At 41.6% G+C, this 22,076-nt stretch overlaps 1 protein-coding gene across 1 annotated transcript in view; it reads right to left on the bottom strand.

Moving 5' to 3' along the window:
* The window catches only part of mctp1a (multiple C2 domains, transmembrane 1a), a gene marked incomplete at both ends in the record, with an annotated part of 123,428 nt that overhangs the window by 36,030 nt on the left and 65,322 nt on the right, over positions 1-22,076 (bottom strand). Inside the window, 6 exons of the mRNA XM_080048147.1 lie at positions 7,199-7,318; positions 9,126-9,200; positions 9,716-9,817; positions 10,402-10,504; positions 11,272-11,374; positions 16,272-16,365. Coding sequence (XP_079904273.1) covers positions 7,199-7,318; positions 9,126-9,200; positions 9,716-9,817; positions 10,402-10,504; positions 11,272-11,374; positions 16,272-16,365 — 597 coding nt within the window. The remainder of the gene's footprint in view (positions 1-7,198; positions 7,319-9,125; positions 9,201-9,715; positions 9,818-10,401; positions 10,505-11,271; positions 11,375-16,271; positions 16,366-22,076) is intronic.

The raw sequence follows: 22,076 nt of genomic DNA, 5'->3' as shown, positions 1-22,076 counted from the left end.
CAATCAGATTTGATGGGGAACTTTTAAGGAGTGGTGAAATAGAGACTATTATTGTTTAAAAGCAGATGTATTGTTCTGTGTTGCAATTATGATCGATCCTTTATGGCTGAACAACCTCCACATCAACAGTAAAATTACTTTGTTTCGGTGTGAGTGGGAAAGGAGCGAGAGAGAGAAAAAGAGAGGGAGGGGAGAATGAAAATCACGTTTTTCAGTGTGTTTATAGGTTAATGTGAGTATGAGGTTCAACAGCCACTAAACAGTTTGTGTGTGTGTGTGTGTGTGTGTGTGTGTGTGTGTGTGTGTGTGTGTGTGTGTGTGTGTGTGTGTGTGTGTGTGTGCGCAGGTCTGCTGTTTCTGTAGAGCCAGTGGGACAATAAACTGCACACAAAAACTCTCATACTGTGCCGTCAATTTATTTTCCCCTCTCTCTCTCACGCACACACACACACACACACACACACACACACACACACACACACGCACACACACACACACACACACACACACACACACACGCACGCACACACACTATCATCATAAACAACTCATCACAATTGCATTTACCAAACTTTTCTTTTGGTAAAGACAAAAGTTTGAAAAGATTATGTCCAAACTTTCCAATAGGTTCATGTAAAAATTAACAGACACTGAGTATGCAAAGTAAAAAAAAGAATAAGAGACATAAATTAAACATTAGAAATGTCCAATGCATTTAAATAATGCTCAGAGTTAAAATTACTTTTCAAATAAACCTGAATGGCCTTGGTGCAACAAACAGATCTCCCAAAAGGATCAAAATCTTTCTCTGTCTCTCTCAGGCTCAACTTCACTTTCTGACATACAAAGGCTCTTTCTCTTGTGTGTGGGAGAATTGGAAAGAAACTATTCAATAATTCATATTTGTATACTAATAAGCAACACAACCATTTCCCTTCATACTTCATATAAGCTGTTAGGGCTGTGTAAGCTCAACAACAGAAACTCGGATAAAGACAAAAACAACACATGTTCACACTGGATCTACTCCATTCTAAAATTATCCATATTCCTACAAATGATTGTACTTTACAAATCTGTATGATCTGGAACATTGATGAACCCTGAAATAATCTCTACCTGAACAATGTGCAATAGAGGTGCAGATACACGACTTCAGTCAAACAAACAAAGGAGCTCACTTGTTTTAAACCTATTCTGGTAGAAGCTATAAATAACTGCACACTTACGAACACCTTTGTCGGATACACACAGTGCTCCTTTCAAATGGTAAGCTATTAATATACTGTACAGCAGGCATAGATTGTACTGTACATATATTCAGTGTCTGGTTCTCTAATGGCTCATGGTATCATTGTCGCACAACAGAGAAATTAATTGCTCCTCACTGTCCTGATGATAATATGAAACCTTAAAACCCTCTTTTATGTGTCTTAAAAAAAATCTTGCTTTCTTCTCCAATAGCCTGAGGTTGTTTAACCTGTCGTCCCCCTTCATTCCCCCTCCACTTGGTTATAGTAGCTGAGGGCGACGTTTTGACTGGCAGCTGGAGGAACCGGACACCCGGGCTCAGCAGTGTCCAGCCCTGCCCCGTCTCCGTGCCCCCTGGCTGGGTAATAGGGGCCCTGCAGTGCCTAGACCTTTCCACCAGGACTGGGGCGATCACAGCCACCCCCCATTGCTAGCTACACCAGATAGCAGGCTCTTCGCCTGGGGAAGAGGGAGAGGAAAGGAGCCTGCTGTGGATGTCAGTGACCAGAGAGAGAGGGAGAAGGAAAGAAAAAAACACGATGAAAAACATGCTGGATTGAAAGGAAAAAAAGAGAGAGAAAATGCTAAATGAAGCTCCAGATGTAGGCTATGGGAATCATTTGTAGATGACTTTGTGTGGTCAGAGGCACATTATGTCAAAGTCAGTGACGGTTCACAGTGAATATCTGGTCACGCACACAGAGGGACGCTCACCATGCTCCACTCTTGCTTTTCTGTTTAATACTGCTGAAGTAAAAATATTCATATTAACACAGCCAGTGTGTCCCTGTCTGTATATGTGATTCTATATTATTCAAATTCTGCAAACTGTTTAATTTAGTCTTGAGAGCATGTAAATAATCTGCAACTTCTCATTTAAAAAAAAAAGCTAAAATAGGATATGTACCCTTTACTTTTAATATTGAAATATTTTCTGTAATTATCTGAAATAATTAACAATAGTTGTGATCAATATCCATTTTATTGTTAGTTTAGTTTATTTCTTCTAAGTGGACATCAGATTGTCACCAAAACCTTTGTTAGCAAAATACCTTTTACCCAGCAAATAACTTTATTATCATTTATTTTAAAATATTGTGTGATCTCACACTGAAAAAAAATTAAAAGTGAAAGTAAATTGATATTTTCCATTCTCAAATCTGCTAAAACCCTTTCAAATATACTAAAAGGCTACATATGAACTGGGCAAACTTTACACAAAAGCACAAGCTGAAATTCTAATGAGATGTATAATTAAAATAGATAAATTCAAGGACGAACAAAAAGTAAAACCTTGGCAGTATAATTTGTAATATTTTGGCTAAAATACCAACACACAAAATGGGAAGTCTAAATCATTTGACATGTCTCTCTAGTTAGATTGAATTACAATTGTAGTATTTGATGCTTTTAAAAAATATTAAGAGACTCCCTGAACACAGGATACATTAAGGATGTTAACAACATTTTAACAAAGACAAGTCAAAATGATTTATTCAAGCACTCATTGCGAGTTGCATCTTGCATTATTTGTTTCAAAACACAACCAGCGTCCGTATACCACTCTGAGCCGCAGCACAGTGGGAGGGTAATATTCAGTACTTTGGCTTACATTAACCACACACCGGGCTAACTTTCCCCCTGCTCTGTCTCAGTGGAGTGAAACTGAAGTTTGGATTTCAGAATTCCCCTTTATCTCTCTTACATCAATTTCCATGCTGGCACTAAGTGTTGCCAGATAGCAACTAGAAAGTCCTGTTAAGTTTGAGGGAACGAGAGTGGGAGGGCGAATGTGTCCTGTTTGTGACCGGACCCCACCATTTTTCAGTGGTGCTTGACTGCCCCCTACTGTACTCGTACAGAATATAAATCTAACTGCAACTGACGCTGTTCATCTGATAATAAATTTAAAAAAACGACCTGAAAAACTAAACCCAGTGTGTCAAAGCCAAGTCATTGTGTACTAACATGGAAAAATGTAAAGAAAGCATCAACCATTTTATGACCACACTACTTCATCTGCACACTGATGCCAATTAGAAGTAAGAATGCCGTCTCCCAGACTACGCATTTTTTTTTTGAGTCTCTATCTCTGGTGATTAAACTCTGACTTGGTATTCTCTGTTAGTCATGCCACTATGTTTCAACTATCATTCATTTAGTAAATCGGGAGAGAAGTAAAATGTGAAAGTATATCTTTCAAAGCTGTCCCTTGCTGTGGGCAAAGACGAACTCCCGACTATAAAAACTTTTAAAAAGTTAGACAGGTTCTTTGAAGAGGAGTCAAAGGAGCAATTTAAAGAGACCTGGAGTGGTGTGTACGACTGGCTTCTATGGCGTCTCTACACGATGTGTGTAAATGTGTGTATGTGTATTAAACTGCCAGCCAGACATGTGAAAACACACACGCACACACACACACACACACACACACACACAAACACACACACACACACACTCCAATAGTTGCTTCTGTACCTGTCTTTGCCTTTTTTCCCTTCTTTTTTTTTATTTCAGCAGGGTGAATTTTTATCTAAATGCAAAGCAGGTGATAGGTGCTCCAGTTTCCTCTAGAAGTAGCTCCCTTGTCTGGGCTCTATTCCTGATAAGAGTCCTACTTTGCCTGACATAAAAGAGCCCGGTATCATTTCCCCTGCCTCCCCAACAACCCCCAGCTCGCTGCCCTCGCAATTCCCCGAGCTTCACAAAGCTGCCTCTATTTGCTCCCAATTCAGGGCCCAATTGCAGATAAAGTTACAGCAAATTTGTTTGGAGGAAGAGCTGCTGAGGCCTGTGGTCCCCGGGGCAACAACAGCCTTGTCTTGCAGGGGGCCGTGGGGAGAGCTGGCAGCAGCGGCAGGAGAACAGAACCCAACACCGCTCGGCCCCACAATGGCCTCAGCCTCTCCAGGAGAGGAAGGCAAAACCAGAGCAGGGGAGGGAGAGATAAAGAGGAACAGGGATGGATGGACGGATAGAAGGGAGAGACACTCAGCGTGCAGGTGTGGAGAGAGGAAGCAGACGCTTAACCCCGAGACAGGTATACAGGGACACCGAGAACCACACACACACACACTCACACACACACACACACACACACACACACACACACACACACACACCCACCCACGCACACACATACACCACCCATCATGCAGGACAGGAGGTAACTCCAGTCCCGTCCATTGTGCCAACGCCTCAGGCAAAGCTGCCACGGTGGCTGATTCACTGTCGGGATGGGTGGGTGACAGCAGTGTGGGTGTGAGAGAGAGACAGAGACAGAGAGAGAGAGAGAGAGAGAGAGAGAGAGAGAGAGAGAGAGAGAGAGAAAGTCTGCATGTGAGACTATGTGATATCTCTCTTTTTCTCATATGCACACAAAGCACACACACACAACATACACACTAATCACAGCTGGCACTAATGTGTACATACGGCTGGCATTGCAGAATTGGGCAGAAGGAGAGTAAGGGACCATGAAGAAAGATTTTGAGCATTTTTATGGAGGGAATGTTGTGAAGTAACACAGTCGGAAAACTGCATTTTGGATCTTTTTATCCTACATTTTGCATTCACAGAATCCCACAAATATATGAAAACACTTATAGTCCCCCTTCAGGCTTACTTAGCAGTGAAGAAGTTAAAAGGTTGAATTGCCCACAAGTCCACCTCTGTAGCTACAGCCGTGTTTGGTAAGTTAAGTGTAACATCTGTCTAGAAAGACAGCCAGACAGAAACACGTGCACATGTGAACAGACACACATGCCCATAATCACACACAGCCGTACACCTTCATGAACGCACCACCTTGGCCAGATGGCCCCCCATAAAAACCCACTTAAAGAGATGAGCGAAGTGATTAAGAGGCCTCTCAAAGTGAGGGAGAAATGAGAGAGCGATGAAGAAATGGAGGGAAAGGGAGGGAGTACCTGTGTAGAGCAGAGCCCCTAAATACTCTGATGCTTTTAGCTAAGTGCATACTCCTACGATAACAGACTCCCAAAAGAGCGCGAGGGGGAGAGCAAAGCACAATGACACCTACATTTCAGACTTTCTATAAACTATAAAACGCTACGTCCTTGGCCCAGATACACCCTTTATCGTTGAATACTTTGAATTTAAGTGAGTACAATGAGAATATGAATAGTTGGCACTGTTATTTAGAAACTGATGTACTATACACCGTGTTTTCAAAAAAGGGTGAAGAGCCATACAATGCAAGCACAAGTTTGTGTTTGCTGACATGATGTCTTTGCCACCCAAGGCTGTATCCTACTCGGTCTATTCACCATGTAGATTGGCAATTCTGAAGTGACCTTGTTTTCCATGAATTCCGCGACAATATTTTTTGTCTGTCATTTTCATTTACTTCTAAAAGATATGAAAGGAGGGCTTGCGCCCAGTTCAGCCTTACATGAGAATGAAAATGTTAACGTACACGCCAGGCTAACCATTCAGCGTGCTAGCTTGCTCACACACACACATACACACACCCAAAGAAAATGTTAACTGATCAATACTATGTCTCTTCTGACCCATGTCTTGTGATGACACTGTGACCTGCAATACAAAACACACACACACACACACACACACACACACACACACACACACACACACACCCACACACATACGCGAACACAGCATCTGCAGAGATGAAACTGGTGTCAGACAGCAAAATGCTGCTAAAGTCTAATGTCTGCTGTGAAGACACTTAGTGCCCCAATGGTAAAGGGCTGAGGCGGGGTGGGTCCACCTGTCCTTTAGCTACTTAAGTCAGGACACTAAACCAGACAGGATTAAATGCCTGCTCTGTCATCTTTAGGGTAGGAACCTACAAGAGAATGTCTTTTACTGATAGCTCTGCTGTCCAATTACACTTCACCTTTTAATACCAGACACAGATGACAGAAAGGAGTGTGTATGTGTGTGTGTGTGTGTGTGTGTGTGTGTGTGTGTGTGTGTGTGTGTGTGTGTGTGTGTGTGTGTGTGTGTGTGTGTGTGTGTGTGTGTGTGTGTGTGTGCGCGAGCGTACATGTGTGGGTGTGGGTGTGGGTGTGTGTGTGAGAGAGAGAGAGGGAACGAAAGACACAGGATGAAGAGGAGGTTGAAGGGAGAAGAGAGAAAGAAGCTTCCATTTCCACTGTCTGCAGGAACAGCATATCAAACTAAGATATATTGTCTCATTTGCATTTTCTAAGTATTTTTAGGGTCTCATTTTAAATAGTGGTAATAGTTATAAAGGCTGCAACACTTACTTTTCACTTTTTCCCAGAAACTGAGTGTCAAAACAGAGACACTCCATCTGTGCTTGTACATGTAATACTAAGCCAGAATAGTTGGAATCCAGACATATTATATCAAGATATTTGCGTGTGAGTAACAATCTGTAACGGGGGTTAGAGTGTGATAATGTTCTTCAGTATACCCATCACCATACTCATGTTCTAGTAGTGTGCAATTACCAGATACTTTGTCAGCATAAATAGTCATACGTCCACTGTGAACATGTTGCTCTCCTACTGCGTGGTTGCAGCTGTTTAAAATAAGCTGGCATAAATAAGGGTAATCAGTAAAATATTGGACTGACCCATCAATGTAAGTGGGGTTCATTCACTTTGATGTCTTCTACTTCAAAGTTCTTGATAAACTAGTGGTAAAAGGGAAGGATGCAATATACTATCCGTCATAATAGTATGAATAATTTAAAATAAAAAACAAAGGCTGATGGAATTACTTAAAATCCTCCCTTTCTTCGTAACCTTGAGCTGACCGAAATTTAGTAACTACTGTAATTATGCCTCTGTTTAAGAAGGTCACGCGTGTGTGTGCATGTGTGTGTTTGTGAGTGCTATTTCAGATATTCATGTCTGGTTAATGTGCAAATATGTATGTGATATACCACAACAAATGATGGCACTGTATATGTAAGTGCACCTCTACCTACCACAAAAGCAAAGATGCTCCTCTGTGGGGATTCCCATTCGAAGCAGCTGTTAATGAAGCAGCCTGTGTTGATCAGGAACATGATGCAGCGCCTGACTCTGTTAAAGTTCTGCAACAGCAGCTAGGAAGGAGATAAAGTTAACAAGTTAACAGTTATAACCATTGAACATTTAAGCGCTGAAAACAGCATGGTTTTATTTACAGTACATAATATATCACTGCACTGTAAAAATGGTAGATACAGTACATGAAGAAAAAGACATTCTGTAAAAATGTATTTGAATTGATGTGAACTTGGAGATAACTAATGACTCTTTGTGTGACAGGTAGCTGAGTATAATTGGGGAAAAAAACAATAAATCAGAATTTTTTAAGATTTCCACATTAGCTGCACATGAATAATGTTTGAAAAGTTGCATGAAAAGACAAAAAAAAACTCTTATTTACACATTTGTGAGCACAACCTGTTTAAGAGGTTCCGTGCTTCATGTTTGGTTTAGGACTGAATTCATCACAGGCATTTGAGAGAGAACTGGATAACTGCTGCCCTCCCCCTGGATTGCTAACCATTCAGGGAATATCAGAACAGCGGCACAGAACGACAACCACCCAATCAGGTCACCATCAGGAAAAAGTGCTCCCGAAGGACAAACTGTCTCAGCAGATCGCTGTTCAAAAATTCTAGGCCATTATTTTACTCTTAGGATAACTGTGTGTGTGGGTTTGAATGTGTGTATACTGTGGGTATACAGTATGTGTTTGGAGCTCCACGGTTAAGTCTATTGTCTGTGCTATATGCATGTGTGTTTCGGGTGGATTTGCATGTTGTTAAGGGTGGCCAGTCTGCTTTGATGGTAGATGAGAGGAGGATTCCTCCTTGTCTATGTATAATTATGTGAAGCTTTTTGTTGCCAAACTGGGGATGACTATATGGTGTCCTACCAGGGACAAACAGGCCCGGAGGACAGCAAGACTGTGAATCATCCATTTCCACGTTTCTCCGAGCATACACTTGAGGTATATGCTGTATCACCAGAAAGTGTCATAGTTACAATTAAATGGTTTTGTTTAGTAGGCAGCTTATACTTTTATTTTATTTTCTGTGTCTGTCTATGTGTGTGTGTGTGTGTGTGTGTGTGTGTGTGTGTGTGTGTGTGTGTGTGTGTGTGTGTGTGTGTGCGTCAGCAGCAACCGCAGGGGAGCTGCTACCACACAAAAGAGCTCTCACGGGGCATTCCCTTCCAAAGTAGCCAGTGACATCTTCATTGGGAGACACTGACATGGGTCATCTTTATGAGTCAGAGGTGAAATGGAGATGAAAAAAGGATTCTGCACTTTGGAGAAGAGACACAGAGCAACAGAGAAGGCAGACAGTGAGGAAAGAAGGGAGGAGATGGAGGAGCTGACAAAAGGTTGGTATGGGAGCTGGTGTGCGTGCTGTGCTGTGCTGTGCTGTGCAGTGCTGTGCTGTGCTGTGCTGTGCTCGGCTGTGCATGGAGCAGCATTGACTGCAGAGCCCAAACGGTCACTCATATGACAGGTCTGATGTGGGCCAGCCCCTACTATTCAGCCCTTTGTGGTGCCGCCACACTGAGCGGCGTGACAATGAAGTGCAAAGCAGCAGTGGCAAAGAGAGCCAACTATAAGGATGGCCAATCTACTTATGCACCCCAGAGCTGACAGCTTGACATTTCTATTCACCACTCAGAGTGGATGTGAGGGGGGGAGTTGAGCGAAGGGAGAGAGATGAGAAATGCTGTTTTTCTTTCAATCATCCTGTTGTATCTTGCCCACACAGTTGTGGTTTAACAAGATGCCTGTCTCCAGCCTTGTTGGTTTTGCTTTAGACATTTGAGCAGAATTGGGGGTACTGTGTTGGACACAGATAAACAAAAGTGGTAGAAGATAAGTGTTTGCAGCTGATGTACCTGTTTGGACACTCTGGGCTCCTCCTCGATGTACTTCTGCTCAATGGGAATCAACGTCCCGAGACCAGCCTTCACCTGGTGGATGAAGTGAGCACACACAGCGTCACACACAGCAAGAGGTGAGGGTGAAAAGACAGTCATTTCAATTGATAAAGTTGAATAAGCGTGCAACTATATTTTGAAGTTTCTTTTTTTTTTCTTCACATTGTGTACTGATGTAACATTGCAGTTCATGCTGAGAGCGTGCCCCATGTCAGAGGCTAGAGAGAGAAAGCGGGAGAGAAAGCACTAAGATGGCCGCCATAGGACACACAGCGATGGTGAATGGGCGAACAAAAGCTGTTGAGAGGGAGTATTCGATAATTAAAGCCACAACGAGGACGAGGGACAAGGGACGAGGGATGAGATGGAAGCAAGGGAGAGGAGGGGGGGGGGCAACCAGAATGAAGACAACAGCAGCGTAGAAGGGGGGATGCTGGAGAGAACAAGGGGGGGATGGAGAGAGAGGATAATGGGGGTGGGGGGCAAAATATATATAAAACATCAGGGAGACGAATCAAAAAAGCAACAAAAAAAAGAGAGAGACTTACAGCATTAAAAATCACGTCTATTTCGAGAAAGATGACCCCTTTTGTTGGCCCTGTCAGCTCCTTGCTTTTCAAGGCGTAGGCTTTGCGTTCTCCATTTTGGATCTGTGGGAGAGGGACATGACAGGCGTCTGTCTGGCAATACCCGGCTGAATCGGCTCCCCGGGCCACCTTTGAACCCCAGCTGCTGGCGCTGACAGGGAACCCAAAACAACTGTGGCAACTCTGACAAGTACCTGTTCATTACCCACTGCAGCTCGGCTCTGTCAAACAGAAATTAACTATCCTGGGGAATCATACTGTACAGCAGAGCATGGATATATTAGACACACATTTTACCGGGCTATCTATATATATTTTTTTCAAGCGTATATATCTCTCTTTTTTCTCTAATTCACATCGTTCCATCTCTCAATCACAATATTTTAACATCATCTCTCATTCCCTCACTTTCTTTTTTCTCACCTATCAATCTCTTCGTTTATTCTCTGAGACTTTCATTTTTTCGCCTTTCTGTCATTTGGTTCTCTTTGTGAAAAAATAACAGTCTTATCTGTGTGGATGCAAAAATAACCTCTGCTTTTTATATCTTCCTCGGTTTTCATCTTTACCGTTCCTCTCTGTTCTCTCTATTATCCCCAAAGGAAAAGGGAAAAGAAATGCACATCGAAAATCTGCCTTTGACTCACATTTAGTAGAGGTATAGCTACTCTCCCCAGAAAGTCGGCACTTCTGTCTCGGTCCTCGTCGTAAACAGTGATCCCAAGTACAGAGTGGATGTCCTTGACGTTACTGGACCACACACAAAGACAACACCAAGGACACATATATATATATTCATAAACGTTCATGAATAAACTGAAATTAGTGAGAAGGTTTTAATATCAAAGACATACAGAAATGATTAAAATCTGAAATGCTACAAATGCAGTTTACCTAATATGTACATGAATATTTTAAAATGAACATGCTTTATGCGGTATAGCTCGACGTTACTGCGTGAGCTAAGTAGAACTGAAGTATGTTACTCCCCCTTGTTATCTTTTGAAAACTAGGCTGTCGGGAAAACGGCTGATGTTATGTATAGAAAGGAGGCTATAGGAAAGCTGTTCACTCAAAGAATGCCTGAATTAACCCGTCCTATTACTTTGCATAATGTTTGGAAGTTTGAACTCCTGAGAGAAATAGCACAATATACATAACATATCTACATTAACATTTGAACATTGCCTTCAGACAACAAAATATTAGAAAAACTATCTTTTTTTCTTTCTTCTTTTTATCTTTTGTAATGGTCTTCCTGAATTTTAATGAGAATGATTAAAAAGGGTTAAGAATTAGGTTAAGACTAAATTGAAGAGACTCAAGAAAACTACTTTAAATGAATACAATGTAATTTTATTTCTTCTCTTTTTTCTGTTGCTCTGAAATGTTTCCTTGTGTTCAAGAAGAATGGTCAGTTATAAAATCCATTTGTATTGTCACTATTGTAATACAAACTATACAGTATGTGTCTGTGTACATGTAGACATAATATGGGTATAATTAAAGCCACTCACAAAGTGAAGACCTTGTTCCACTCTGGATTGAGGTTCTTGTAGACAGTGTGCGTCTGCAGCCTATCGTTACTCAGCTCCACCACACAGAATGGGTCACTTTTACCTACAGAACACACACACACACACACACACACACCAAACGCATCCAAAAATGACCTTCTTAGTCAAAGTCTTGAACAGAGGCATAAATACAGGAAAAACTACATGCTTGTCAGCTCAAGGTTTCAAAGAAAGTGAGAATTTGAAGTCACTGCAACAGCCTTTGTCTTTTTATCCTAAATCCCTCATATTATTAAGACAGATAGTATACGGCATCCTTCCCTTATACCACATGACACCTCCAATACCCCCGACTTATCAGACCTGTAATAATATGATTATTTCTTTTTCAGCTCCAACGAGGTATATATCATAAAACTACATATCAGTAGAATGGCTGCAAGCTGTTTCCATCAACACCCAGGGAAACATGGGCAACTAGAAGATAAGCTCCGGGACAACTGTGCCCTGGGCAGTCACAAGAGGAGGGGGGGACTAAGAGAATGGATGAAGGCAGGCAATGTGGCTTTGAAGGCCAGAGAGTTTAAAATAGAAGATAAAGACAGCCGAGAAGGGGTGTGAGAAACACAGCTTGTCCATGATTACCTATACCAAGTGGGCAGTGAAATGATAGTGGCACTGGCAACGTTGTAACAAAAAAATTACTGAATGTAGAAACAACATGAGAATTAAATCATGGAAGAAGAACGGAGTGAACCTTCATTTGTTCTATTGACAGCAATGTAAATGAATAAGAAGGTATTTGATTATTAAAATGTGTTAAATTCCAACTCTTGTGTTTATGGGTTAGGGACAGCTGCTGAAGTGTTATACACTGGCAGCTTAACAGTTTTCATCAATATAACACAAGTAGCGTTTTACAGTTATAAAAAAAACATACATTCAAATTTGTCCTAGAGAATAAATCATTTTAAAATCTCAAGGATCACATTAGAAATAATTTAGGTGGTCTGTCACTGCCAAGAGATAACACTTTAATACACTATGTAAGAACTTTTAAGACCCTTAGATGTTATAAAACATGGATATGATATATGGTGAGCTATAAATCAGACTCATTAATGCTAATTCATTCCAACAAAACTTTCAATTCAGAATTCACTACGGTTATGTAAGTGGGTAGAGAGGGTGAGAGAGACCGAGAATCACAGAGTTGTGTCCTCCTCCTGAGAATAGCATACTGTACTATAATAATCAAACCCAGTAATGTCCTATATATTCTCCATTTGTTTACTAAAATCTCACATTTCAATTTCTTTGTACACAGAAAGGGGTGAGACCAGCTCCCCACGCTTGCCAGCCCACCTCCCTTTTCGACTGCCTCAAAACGAACTAAAAACAACAAAACTCTTAATTCTGGCTTTGATCATTATTTTTTATTAAAACTGTTGGGAGCCGTTGCGCTGTTTGTTCAAGCTTATCACTTGAAAAGGCTGGGTCAGGAAGTTAAAAAAAATATATTTCCCAGATGAATACCCATAGAAATATTGAGAATACTGAAGTATTATTAAAGCTGCAGTGTTGCATAATAAGACTCGATAAAGTTGGGATTGAGTTCAAAGCCCCCTGTTTGTTATGTGGGTGTGTGTGCGTGTGTGTGCGTGCGTGTGTGTGCGTGTGTGTGTGTGTGTGTGTGTGTGTGTGTGTGTGTGTGTGTGTGCATGTGTGTGTGTGTGTGTGTGCATGTGTGTGTGCATGTGTGTGTGTGTGTGTGTGTGTGTGTGTGTGTGTGTGTGTGTGTGTGTGTGTGTGTGTGTGTGTGTGTGTGTGTGTGTGTGTGTGTCATTGATTGGTGTGATTTTGTTCAAATGTTGTGACAAGGGCAGGACATTTAGTGGGTGTGCAAAGTAAATGTCACCATGATCAATGCTGAGCCGTAGGTGTTGCCTTTCATATCGGTTGTGTGGTGCTCTATTGATGTAGAGTGTTTGAACTGCATATTGACAGCTATGACTCCTATAATAGAAAACAAGATTACATTAAAATAGACGAAAGACAATGGACTGCAGAGCCTACTTCTCCTCACTGTAAAGCTCTGGTAGCCATACAAAGCTCTGGTAGCCATACAAACTGCTTGGATAGCAACTAATCTATGTGTTGTATAAAAATACAAAATGTACTTAGACTTACTCTAAAATTGTAAACAAGTAAAAAAAAAGATTTTTGACAGCAGTTTTTATTCAAGATTTTTACAGTTATAAACATTTAAAATCCTCCTTAATCATCCTGGAGCTTCCATGGCATAAACGGTTATAATGTTGTGCACACAAATCAAGTCTGATTAAATTTAAATGCAATCACCCAAATTAAGAGATGGAAATTATTTCTGCAGAACCCAGTCCCTCCCCCATTTTCCGTCTAATATTCTGTTTTTAATGGCATGACAGACTGTGTTGCTGCAGAGAGCTAGTTGTCATTGGTGATGAACTTTCACCTTATTGGCCGCCAGCACCAGAGGCGGCTGTCTTAACCAATTACACGCTCAGGTTTGAGTGCCACTCAGAGATCATCCAGGTAATGTCCGAGCAAAGCTCCTCCCGTCTGTGGCGCTGGAAGAGGGTTTGCAGCAAGCAGCGGGCTCAAACTCATTTCAGGGTGCCCTAAGATAAGTGTGCAAGATGAATACGGTATGGAGACGAGCGAGCCCACTCTAATTGCCTCGCAGGAAGCTTAGAGTTAGTGGGGAGTAAGAGGTTGGGGAGGGAATGAACGCTCTCATGTTTCTGTATAATCACAATTAATTATGATTCAGGCTTTAAAACGTAAATCAATCACATTTTTGTTACATTTATTTCAGATTTCTTCATTCTTATCAGTGGCTATAAAAGGTTATCAAGTGAAGTAGTGGAAAACCTACACTTTACTTGGTTTTGTTTTGATAGACTGAAAAAAGAAAAGTGTACACACGCTGTAGTACTGCTACTGGAAGAGCATGTCTGTGCGTGCGTGTGTTTGTGCGTGTGTGTGTGTGTGTGTGTGTATTACTATTGAAATGTTCTAACAGAATAGCATCCACTCAAAGGGACAAGAGCTGGCAGACAAAAGGGATTGTTGGTTTTAGAGACTATTTTCAGTTATCCTACTCGGGCTGGAGAGGAGCTACTCCACAAAAACACTTCAATTAGAGAGAGAGATGGCCGGAGAGGAGGAGGCGGGAAAAAGACAGGAGAGGAGACAGCCAGCGTGAATGGGAGAGAAATGGTGAACTCTTTCTCTCTCACTGACCTCCCCTCTCTCTCTCACCCTCCCTCTCTCTGTCTGTCTGTTTGTCCGTCTGTTTCTCTGTCACCTTGTTCCTGACCCTCTCTTGGTCCGGGCTGTTAAAATAGGGTGTTCATGTGGTGAGGGCTCTTACAGAGCTATTGTTTCCGCCAGTGACACACACACGTGTATCGCACACACACACACACACACACACACACACACACAAGCCATCTAGACACAACCCCTTAGCCTGTCTGTTATCTATATCAGTGTACCTACTTTATCTATCTTGGTGGATTGGCTGAAAGAAAGAAAATTCTGCTCAACGAAGCTTCCTTTGTGGCTTGCAAGAATGTAGAAATTAAAATTAGGTTAAAAGTTGTACTATCTGAATTTGAGCTATCTTGGCAATAACAAAATCAGTTCAAAGTAATAAACATCTACGGTATTCAGTTTTTCATTTGAAACACATGTAGGCAGGTAAATGTTTAAAAGTACACACGGGAAATACATTTTAAATGTGAATTTAAAAATAAAATTAAACTAATGTTTTTATTCTTTTCAATCTGATTAAAACCTGTCCAAAACAAAACATGATTGTTTTATGTTATTACTTTTCCACAGAATTGTTTTGAATTCAGCCTTAGTAATTTCTATGAAAAGATATTAGCCGTGGCTGGCACAGACAGACATGTTGCACTCCTGTGACGTCAGCCCGTAGCAATCATTTCAAACCACCACAGGCTGTAAAAACACTGTTCTCTATGAGCCATCAAGCTCGAAGAGACTAAAGTGAAAGGCACACAAACAGCCAATAGACATTATATTTCCACTGTTTTTTAGATCTATCCATGAAGCTCAGACTGAATGATGAGCTCTACAACGAGGTCATGGAGAACATTTCTGCTCTGAGTTAAAATACAAGAGCCAGAGAGCCATTAGCCCTGCACTCCGGCTGCTCCGGTCGCTCCACGCAATAACCCAAATCAACCAGCTCCACTCTGTATTGGCTAATGGGACTGTGGCCGTTTCAAATGGAGAAAAACTCTACACTCTCACACACATGCACGCACGCGCACACATGCACACACAATTTCCTTCTTTCTCTACTAGATAATACAGAGTGAAAAACTAGGCCTGTCCACTGTAGACCTAATTAAAAGTAAGAATTAATGGAGAAAGGGGGATTCAGAGAGAGCCAGCCGAGAAAGAGCGGGAGGAAAGAGGAGGAGGGAGAGAGATTTGTTGGTTCAAATACGTACTTTTTCTCTATTATTCAAATGAGCAGCTCTGCATCTTTTTTTTCTAAAAATGCAGAGACAAATTTAGCGTCCTGCACAAAGTAGACTTTAACTCTCTCTGAGGATTCTCGCAGAGGATCATCCCTTAAACCAAAAGTACACGCAGACTTTATCTTTGGCTAGATTTATAGCAGATTGCTGGTGGAAGAAAAAAAAAGTGCTACAGAAATCGTTCAATGTCTAGAGTCAAAACTCAAGCGAAAGTTATTTGAAGGCAAAACATACTCTTGTTATTCATACCATTATCTAAGATAAGATGCTCACTGTGACAGTTTGTATGGACAGGATTTGCAAACCAAAAACAAATGTAGAGTCAACTTGTCAGATTATGTTTAAGCATATGCATATAGAGTGAACTAAGAGTTAACTTTGAACAGTGTATATGAGAACTGCCGAGGTAAGTCATGTTGTTCAGACTTAAGGTCATTGTCTTACCTGTGACATCTGCTGCCATCAGTCCCTCAGCCCTGATGACCTTCACCTGCACCACGCCCACATCTTTAAGGTTGTGGAATGACCTCCACATGCTCTGAAACAGCACAGCAAACAGGGGGGAAAGGTCAAAGAGGACGGCAGATTAGCATTAAAGAGAAAGTCAGGTCAATGGCCTGACATTTCATTAAGAGAGAAAAGGGTAGAATATGTCCTTTAAAGGGCCTTATTTGAGCATGTTAGAGCTGGCATTTATAGTTGAGTCCAACAGAGGACAGATGGCCATATTTAATTACACTGAATAGCCATGCTTGCCTGTTTGCAATGTTTTACAAAGTTGTACATTTTAAAATATAAACATTGTACTCTACTGATTTTGGTGATGCAGAAATATATTGTAAATGAATACAGCAAAACAACACTGAAAAATGTTCCACGTTAAAGTAGAACAAACCCGAGTCGTTATAGGCAACAGGCAAAATTCAACATTACAACATGTTAATTAGAAAAACAAGGAAGGTATTTAAACAGATTTCAGCATTACAGTAAATCCATTCCTGGAAAAACTCTCTTCATCCCTAACAAGGCCAAAATGCAGTTTGAACAAATTTTGAACTGTATTGTTGAATTATTTTTTTAAATCCTGATTATTTTACCAATGCACACTTTGTGGATAATTTAATTTAAAATACTGGCTGGTATTAACTGTTTGAAGTCCCTACATGAATTGCTTTTTCACTATGTTTTTAAGAAAAAAATAGGTGTTAATATGCAAAAATAAGTGTTAGAAATATGTGTTAATGATGCGCAATATATAACAAAATAAGAATATGGTTGAAAAATAAATAAATAAAAAGGGCAAGAAATTACGGCATGATTTGCATCTTATGGATACAATTGTGTCGACGTGTGTGCTTGTGTGGTTTTAGGAAAAGGTTGTCAGAAAGTGTCAGGCTGAAATTACAAAAATAGAAATAGTGTGGTGAATAGACACATCCAGGGAAGCATGACTGGCAGTGATATCATTTATCGTTTATGAGGCAAACCAACACATTGACCTCTGTACTCATACTATTCAGTTTACACAATATTCAAACTAAATAGGGAGAGAAAAAACACTATATAAAGATATATATATATATATATAAACACACCAACTGTAAAACTTCTTATTTTAATGGAAGCTAACTCACCATAAAGACCACATTTACATACACAGTACAGAAGTGCCATGAGGCCCTATAATTGTCTGAAATAAGAAGGGGAACACTGTATGTACAAGGTTTTAATAGCCAGGAGAGAGAATGATGACGATGTAAAAACCAGTCATGGAGACCTGTGGAGATCAACGGCCTGGCCGGGAGCCACGGGCACACACTGACACACACACTGACACACACACACACAATCATAAACTCGTGCTTTTGTTCACACCCAATACTCAGGTATAAACACATGCATAAAAAACCTATACTGAGGACAAATTGAGTAGCATGTCGGCGTGTCTTAAAAAGCAGAGTAGAAATGCACTTCACTTCAATTTATTTCCCCTCTCTCTGGCAATATTCCCTTCCATCCCCACAGGAGTAATTATAATTTAAATTTCAGAGTCAGGGCCAGGCTACAGACTTAATTCATTATTACCAACTCTGTCAGACTCTGCCTGTTTCCAGCGATATCATTGTCCAAAAGCTCTCTAAAGGAGATGAGAGGGGAGAGTGTGTGAAAGAAAGAGAGGGGGAAAGAGAGTATGTAAGAGAGAGGGAGAGAGAGAGAGGGGACAACTCTCAATTTAAAGGCACGATTTCTCTGAAGATACAGCTGCTTGTTGTGATTATTGGGGAGCAGTCAAGAGGAGAGACACAGGAAGAAAAAGAGTCAGAGAGAGGGCATGTGGGAAGCAACAGAGGAGGAGACGAGGACAAGCTAGAGGCTGACTAGTTAACTGTGTGTGTATACTTTTTTGGTGCAAGCAGATAGGTGTCCTTAGCAACAAATATCGAAAAACTAATAGAAAAAAAAAATGGGCTCGATGTCATTGAATTGGTCAGTTATATAATCTTTTCTACTTGTTCGATCAGACTGTTCTTGATCTATATCAAAATGTCAAATTTGGACTGTGTTTTGTTTGGGCAAAGATGTTGGACAGCTGCTCACGTTTGGACATTCAACATCGAGGAAGTGTGGCTCCTTTTGTTAACTGAAAAAAAAAGTTTTTCTAGGAAACCACTTTTATATAGACATAAGTCAAAATAGATACAAACACAGTGGTTGTTGGCACCTTGAAGCAGAAATACAGAAATTGGCATTGAGACTGAATGAAGAAAATGAGACAAACTGTCTTCTTTAATGTATGGATGCAGATATGTATTTTCTGAGCCCCCAACACATCACCCATCCCTTCCTCCCACCATACAGGCTCCCTGAGGGGACATTTAGAGTTCAACCTAAACGTATGATTGGTGAAGACAACATACCCATCCTCCACAAGGATTCAAATCCTCATCAGAAAGATAGACAGCAAAAAGATGGTGAGGACGACAGACAGGTAGAGAGAAAGAGATGTGAAGGGTGGCTAAGACCAACCCTAACCCTTCATGTATGTCTCGTCACACCCCCATCAGCATGCAGGTACAATGACAGGGATACTGAGATGAAAAAGGAAAGAAAAGAGTAGAAAAGAGAAAAATGAAAGGACAGAGTTGGTTTTCATGAAACAATCCCCCCGCCCTGTCTTTGACTGACACCCTGTCATTGTGACATCTTCTTCCCGTCTCTGTCACACTCAACAGACACACAAACACACAAATGAATCAATCGCAGTATCGGCTTATGACTCACTGTCATCTTTGCATCGTGTCACCTTTCATCAGTTCTCTGTGTAACATTTCACACACAGACACACACACACAAAGCATCTGCCCGGCAGCTGCACAGTCCAAGGGACATTTAATCAAGTGACTGTGAAATGCTCAAACACAAACCAAATGCTAACAACTCCCCCCTCTTCCTCCCATTCCCACTCCTGTTCATCATCTCTGTCAAGATTCTCCGTCAGAGTTTGCTATCTGCCTATCCCACACTTTACAGCAGCCCCTAAACTCACGTCCTGTCCAGTTTGTGTCCTTTCATTTCACCTTAGAGAGGTGCACTGGAGTGGGTGGGAGGGGTACTGCGAGGTGTGTGTGCATACATGGAGGTGGGTGGTGAAGTGCCACCACTTCAGCGGAGGTCACCATGTCCTCCTTTTCTCATCCACCCATCTTGCGGCCACCATAGGCCCATTAAGAGCCATTAGTGTGTGTGCTCTTTTACTGTCATAATGCATAAATCTCTTCCTCTCCTTTTTCCTCTCTCTCTATCTCTCTCTCTCTCTCTGTCCCTCTCTACTTCTGGGAAACAGTAATTAGGGATGAAGGAAAGGTTACTGTGAGCAATAGTACATCTAAGGCAGTTGTCACTAAGTGTATTGCAAAGTGTTGCATTTCGCTGTGCCGTCAGCTGCATTCAAAGCAGTTTGTAGTAGAAAATTGTCTGCACTCAATCTCACACATACATGCGGCACATGCATGTGTACAGAGGCACACACACACCTGGCAGACAAACACACACAAAGCAGACAAAATGCAGAACAGCTAGAATAAGAGAGACATTAATAAGCTCTGTGCTAGCATCAGATCCCAGCACTCGGGTGTCTATTATCTGCTTTCTTCAATGGCCACAGATTGGGATGGGGAAAAAACACCTGCCAAACACAGTGACCTCATTGTGACTGTGACATCACAGAAAGAGAAATGTAGGGTTAGACAGTGAGACCATAACACACTCTTTCTGCCTTTTCTCAGGCTAGGATGATCCGATTTAAAAAAAAATTGCACATTTATACTTCATAGGATCTCCGAGTTCAATACACCTTCATATTCCAACCGGTGAAGTAGGCCTTTAATTGTCTTCTGCTCTGTATAGCTGTGATGATGACAGCATAGTACTTGTATTACTCGGCCAACCCCCATCTTTATATAGGATGGCTGAGGCAGGGCAAAACTGTTGTTGCACACATCTTTGTTTATGTATATGCTTGTTTGTGATTAACAGAAAAATGTTTTGTGTAGGCTTGTGCTGGACAGCTGATTTCAAGCTGATAATAACAGTCAGTAAAATGTGCCCAAGCACACACACACACACACACACACACAGAGAGCAGATTAGTGGGCTTTGAGCCGCACAGATATGTATTAGTGGTGGTACTTGGTCTTATCAATACTCCTTGATAAGGTACATCTTTATCAAGTTCCCCAACTGAAAGACTGCCAGTCTGGGGAAGAGGAATAAGTTAATCGGTAGAGACCATTCAAGACTTTTAAAACGACCTCACTGTGCCTGCGCCCCCACACACACCTTCCTCCACCCTCTATCTCTGCATCCCTTCATCTAACCGGAGGGCCACAGTGGCAACAGACAAAGAGCCGAGGCTGGGGACAGAGATGGGGAGTGCAGGAGAGAGAAGGAGGCAGGCGAAGAGGTGGGCAAGGTAAGGAAAATGTCTCGCCTTCAGCCGAGCAGAAAAACGGGGTCTGCGCGAGTTGTGAGAGGTGAAATAGCTTTTTCTTTTCATTTTACACGCATTCCCTTCACGGTGCAACCCTCATCCTTTACCTCTCGCCCCCTATTATACACACAAACACACACACACACACACATAAACTCACAAGCCCCGTCCTCATTTTGTGGCTGCGAAGAGGGGCACAGCGTCTATGTGTGTCTCAGTCCTAGAGCTCCCCCCTCTGATCTCGGGTGGTTGCTGCAGTGCGGAGCAGAGTGACCAACCTCCCGTGGCTAGCCAATAAGGCAGCGCCACGGTTATGTAGGTCGTCGCACCCGTGTTCGGCCTGTGGAGCCTCGCTGCTGGTGCCTATGCACACACCGAAAGATGCAAACACACACCAGCTGTGGAGAACCATTAATTGAAGTTCTAATCGTCTATTTTCTCACAAACCCAGACAGCCACTTACTGTACTGTACCGTATGTGCAACTATGCGGTACTCATGGGAAAATGTGCTCCAAAAACTCTCCCAAAAACAATTAATTGTAATGGTTGCAAAAATAATTGAACAAATCGTATTTGTTAATAAAGTCCCAAATTGATTTAAAAACATTAGTAAATAAATATCATCCACCTTTTTTCATTAAAATAACTTATGACTGAAAGTAAATATGGTTGCAGCATTGATTGGTGACACTACGCAGCATTCTGCTGATGTACAGAGAATGTCTCGTATCGTGGCTGTCAGTGGATGAGATCTTTTGAAAGTGTGTGAGCATGTCTGTGTGAGCTGTGCGTCAGTGTCTCTTTGTAGCAAGGCGTGAGGATGACAGGGTGCGAAGGGTTAACTATGCTAAGACAAAGACATGGGCTGAAACCATTGTGTTGAGTGGAGGGCCTCTGGAGCAGATGGGGCCTTAGGGCTCTTTTTCTTTTTCACTCTCTCTCTTTCTCTCTTTCGCTCTCTCTCTCTCTCTCTCTCTCCCTCTTTCTCTAATACTAAGCTCAAATAAATGACAACTGGCTAACATGCTGAGACATTTACACACAAATAAATGTGCCCACATGCATACATGATAAATGCACAACACAAACCACTCAATGCAGGATGCTGATGCAACACTGGTGGTATATACAGTATATCAAAACAGTCCATCCTTCCCAAACAGTTAGTTCAAACAGCAAGTGTCGGTCCCAATGCTTTTATGAAACTTGAGGTCTCTCTTCCCTGACCTGTATTTCTTCGTCTCCCTCTTCACCCACT

The sequence above is a fragment of the Ammodytes marinus genome (genome assembly GCF_949987685.1).
Source record: "Ammodytes marinus genome assembly, chromosome: 2".
Taxonomy (NCBI): Eukaryota; Metazoa; Chordata; class Actinopteri; order Uranoscopiformes; family Ammodytidae; genus Ammodytes; species Ammodytes marinus.
This window is presented reverse-complemented; position numbering and strand designations above follow the sequence as displayed.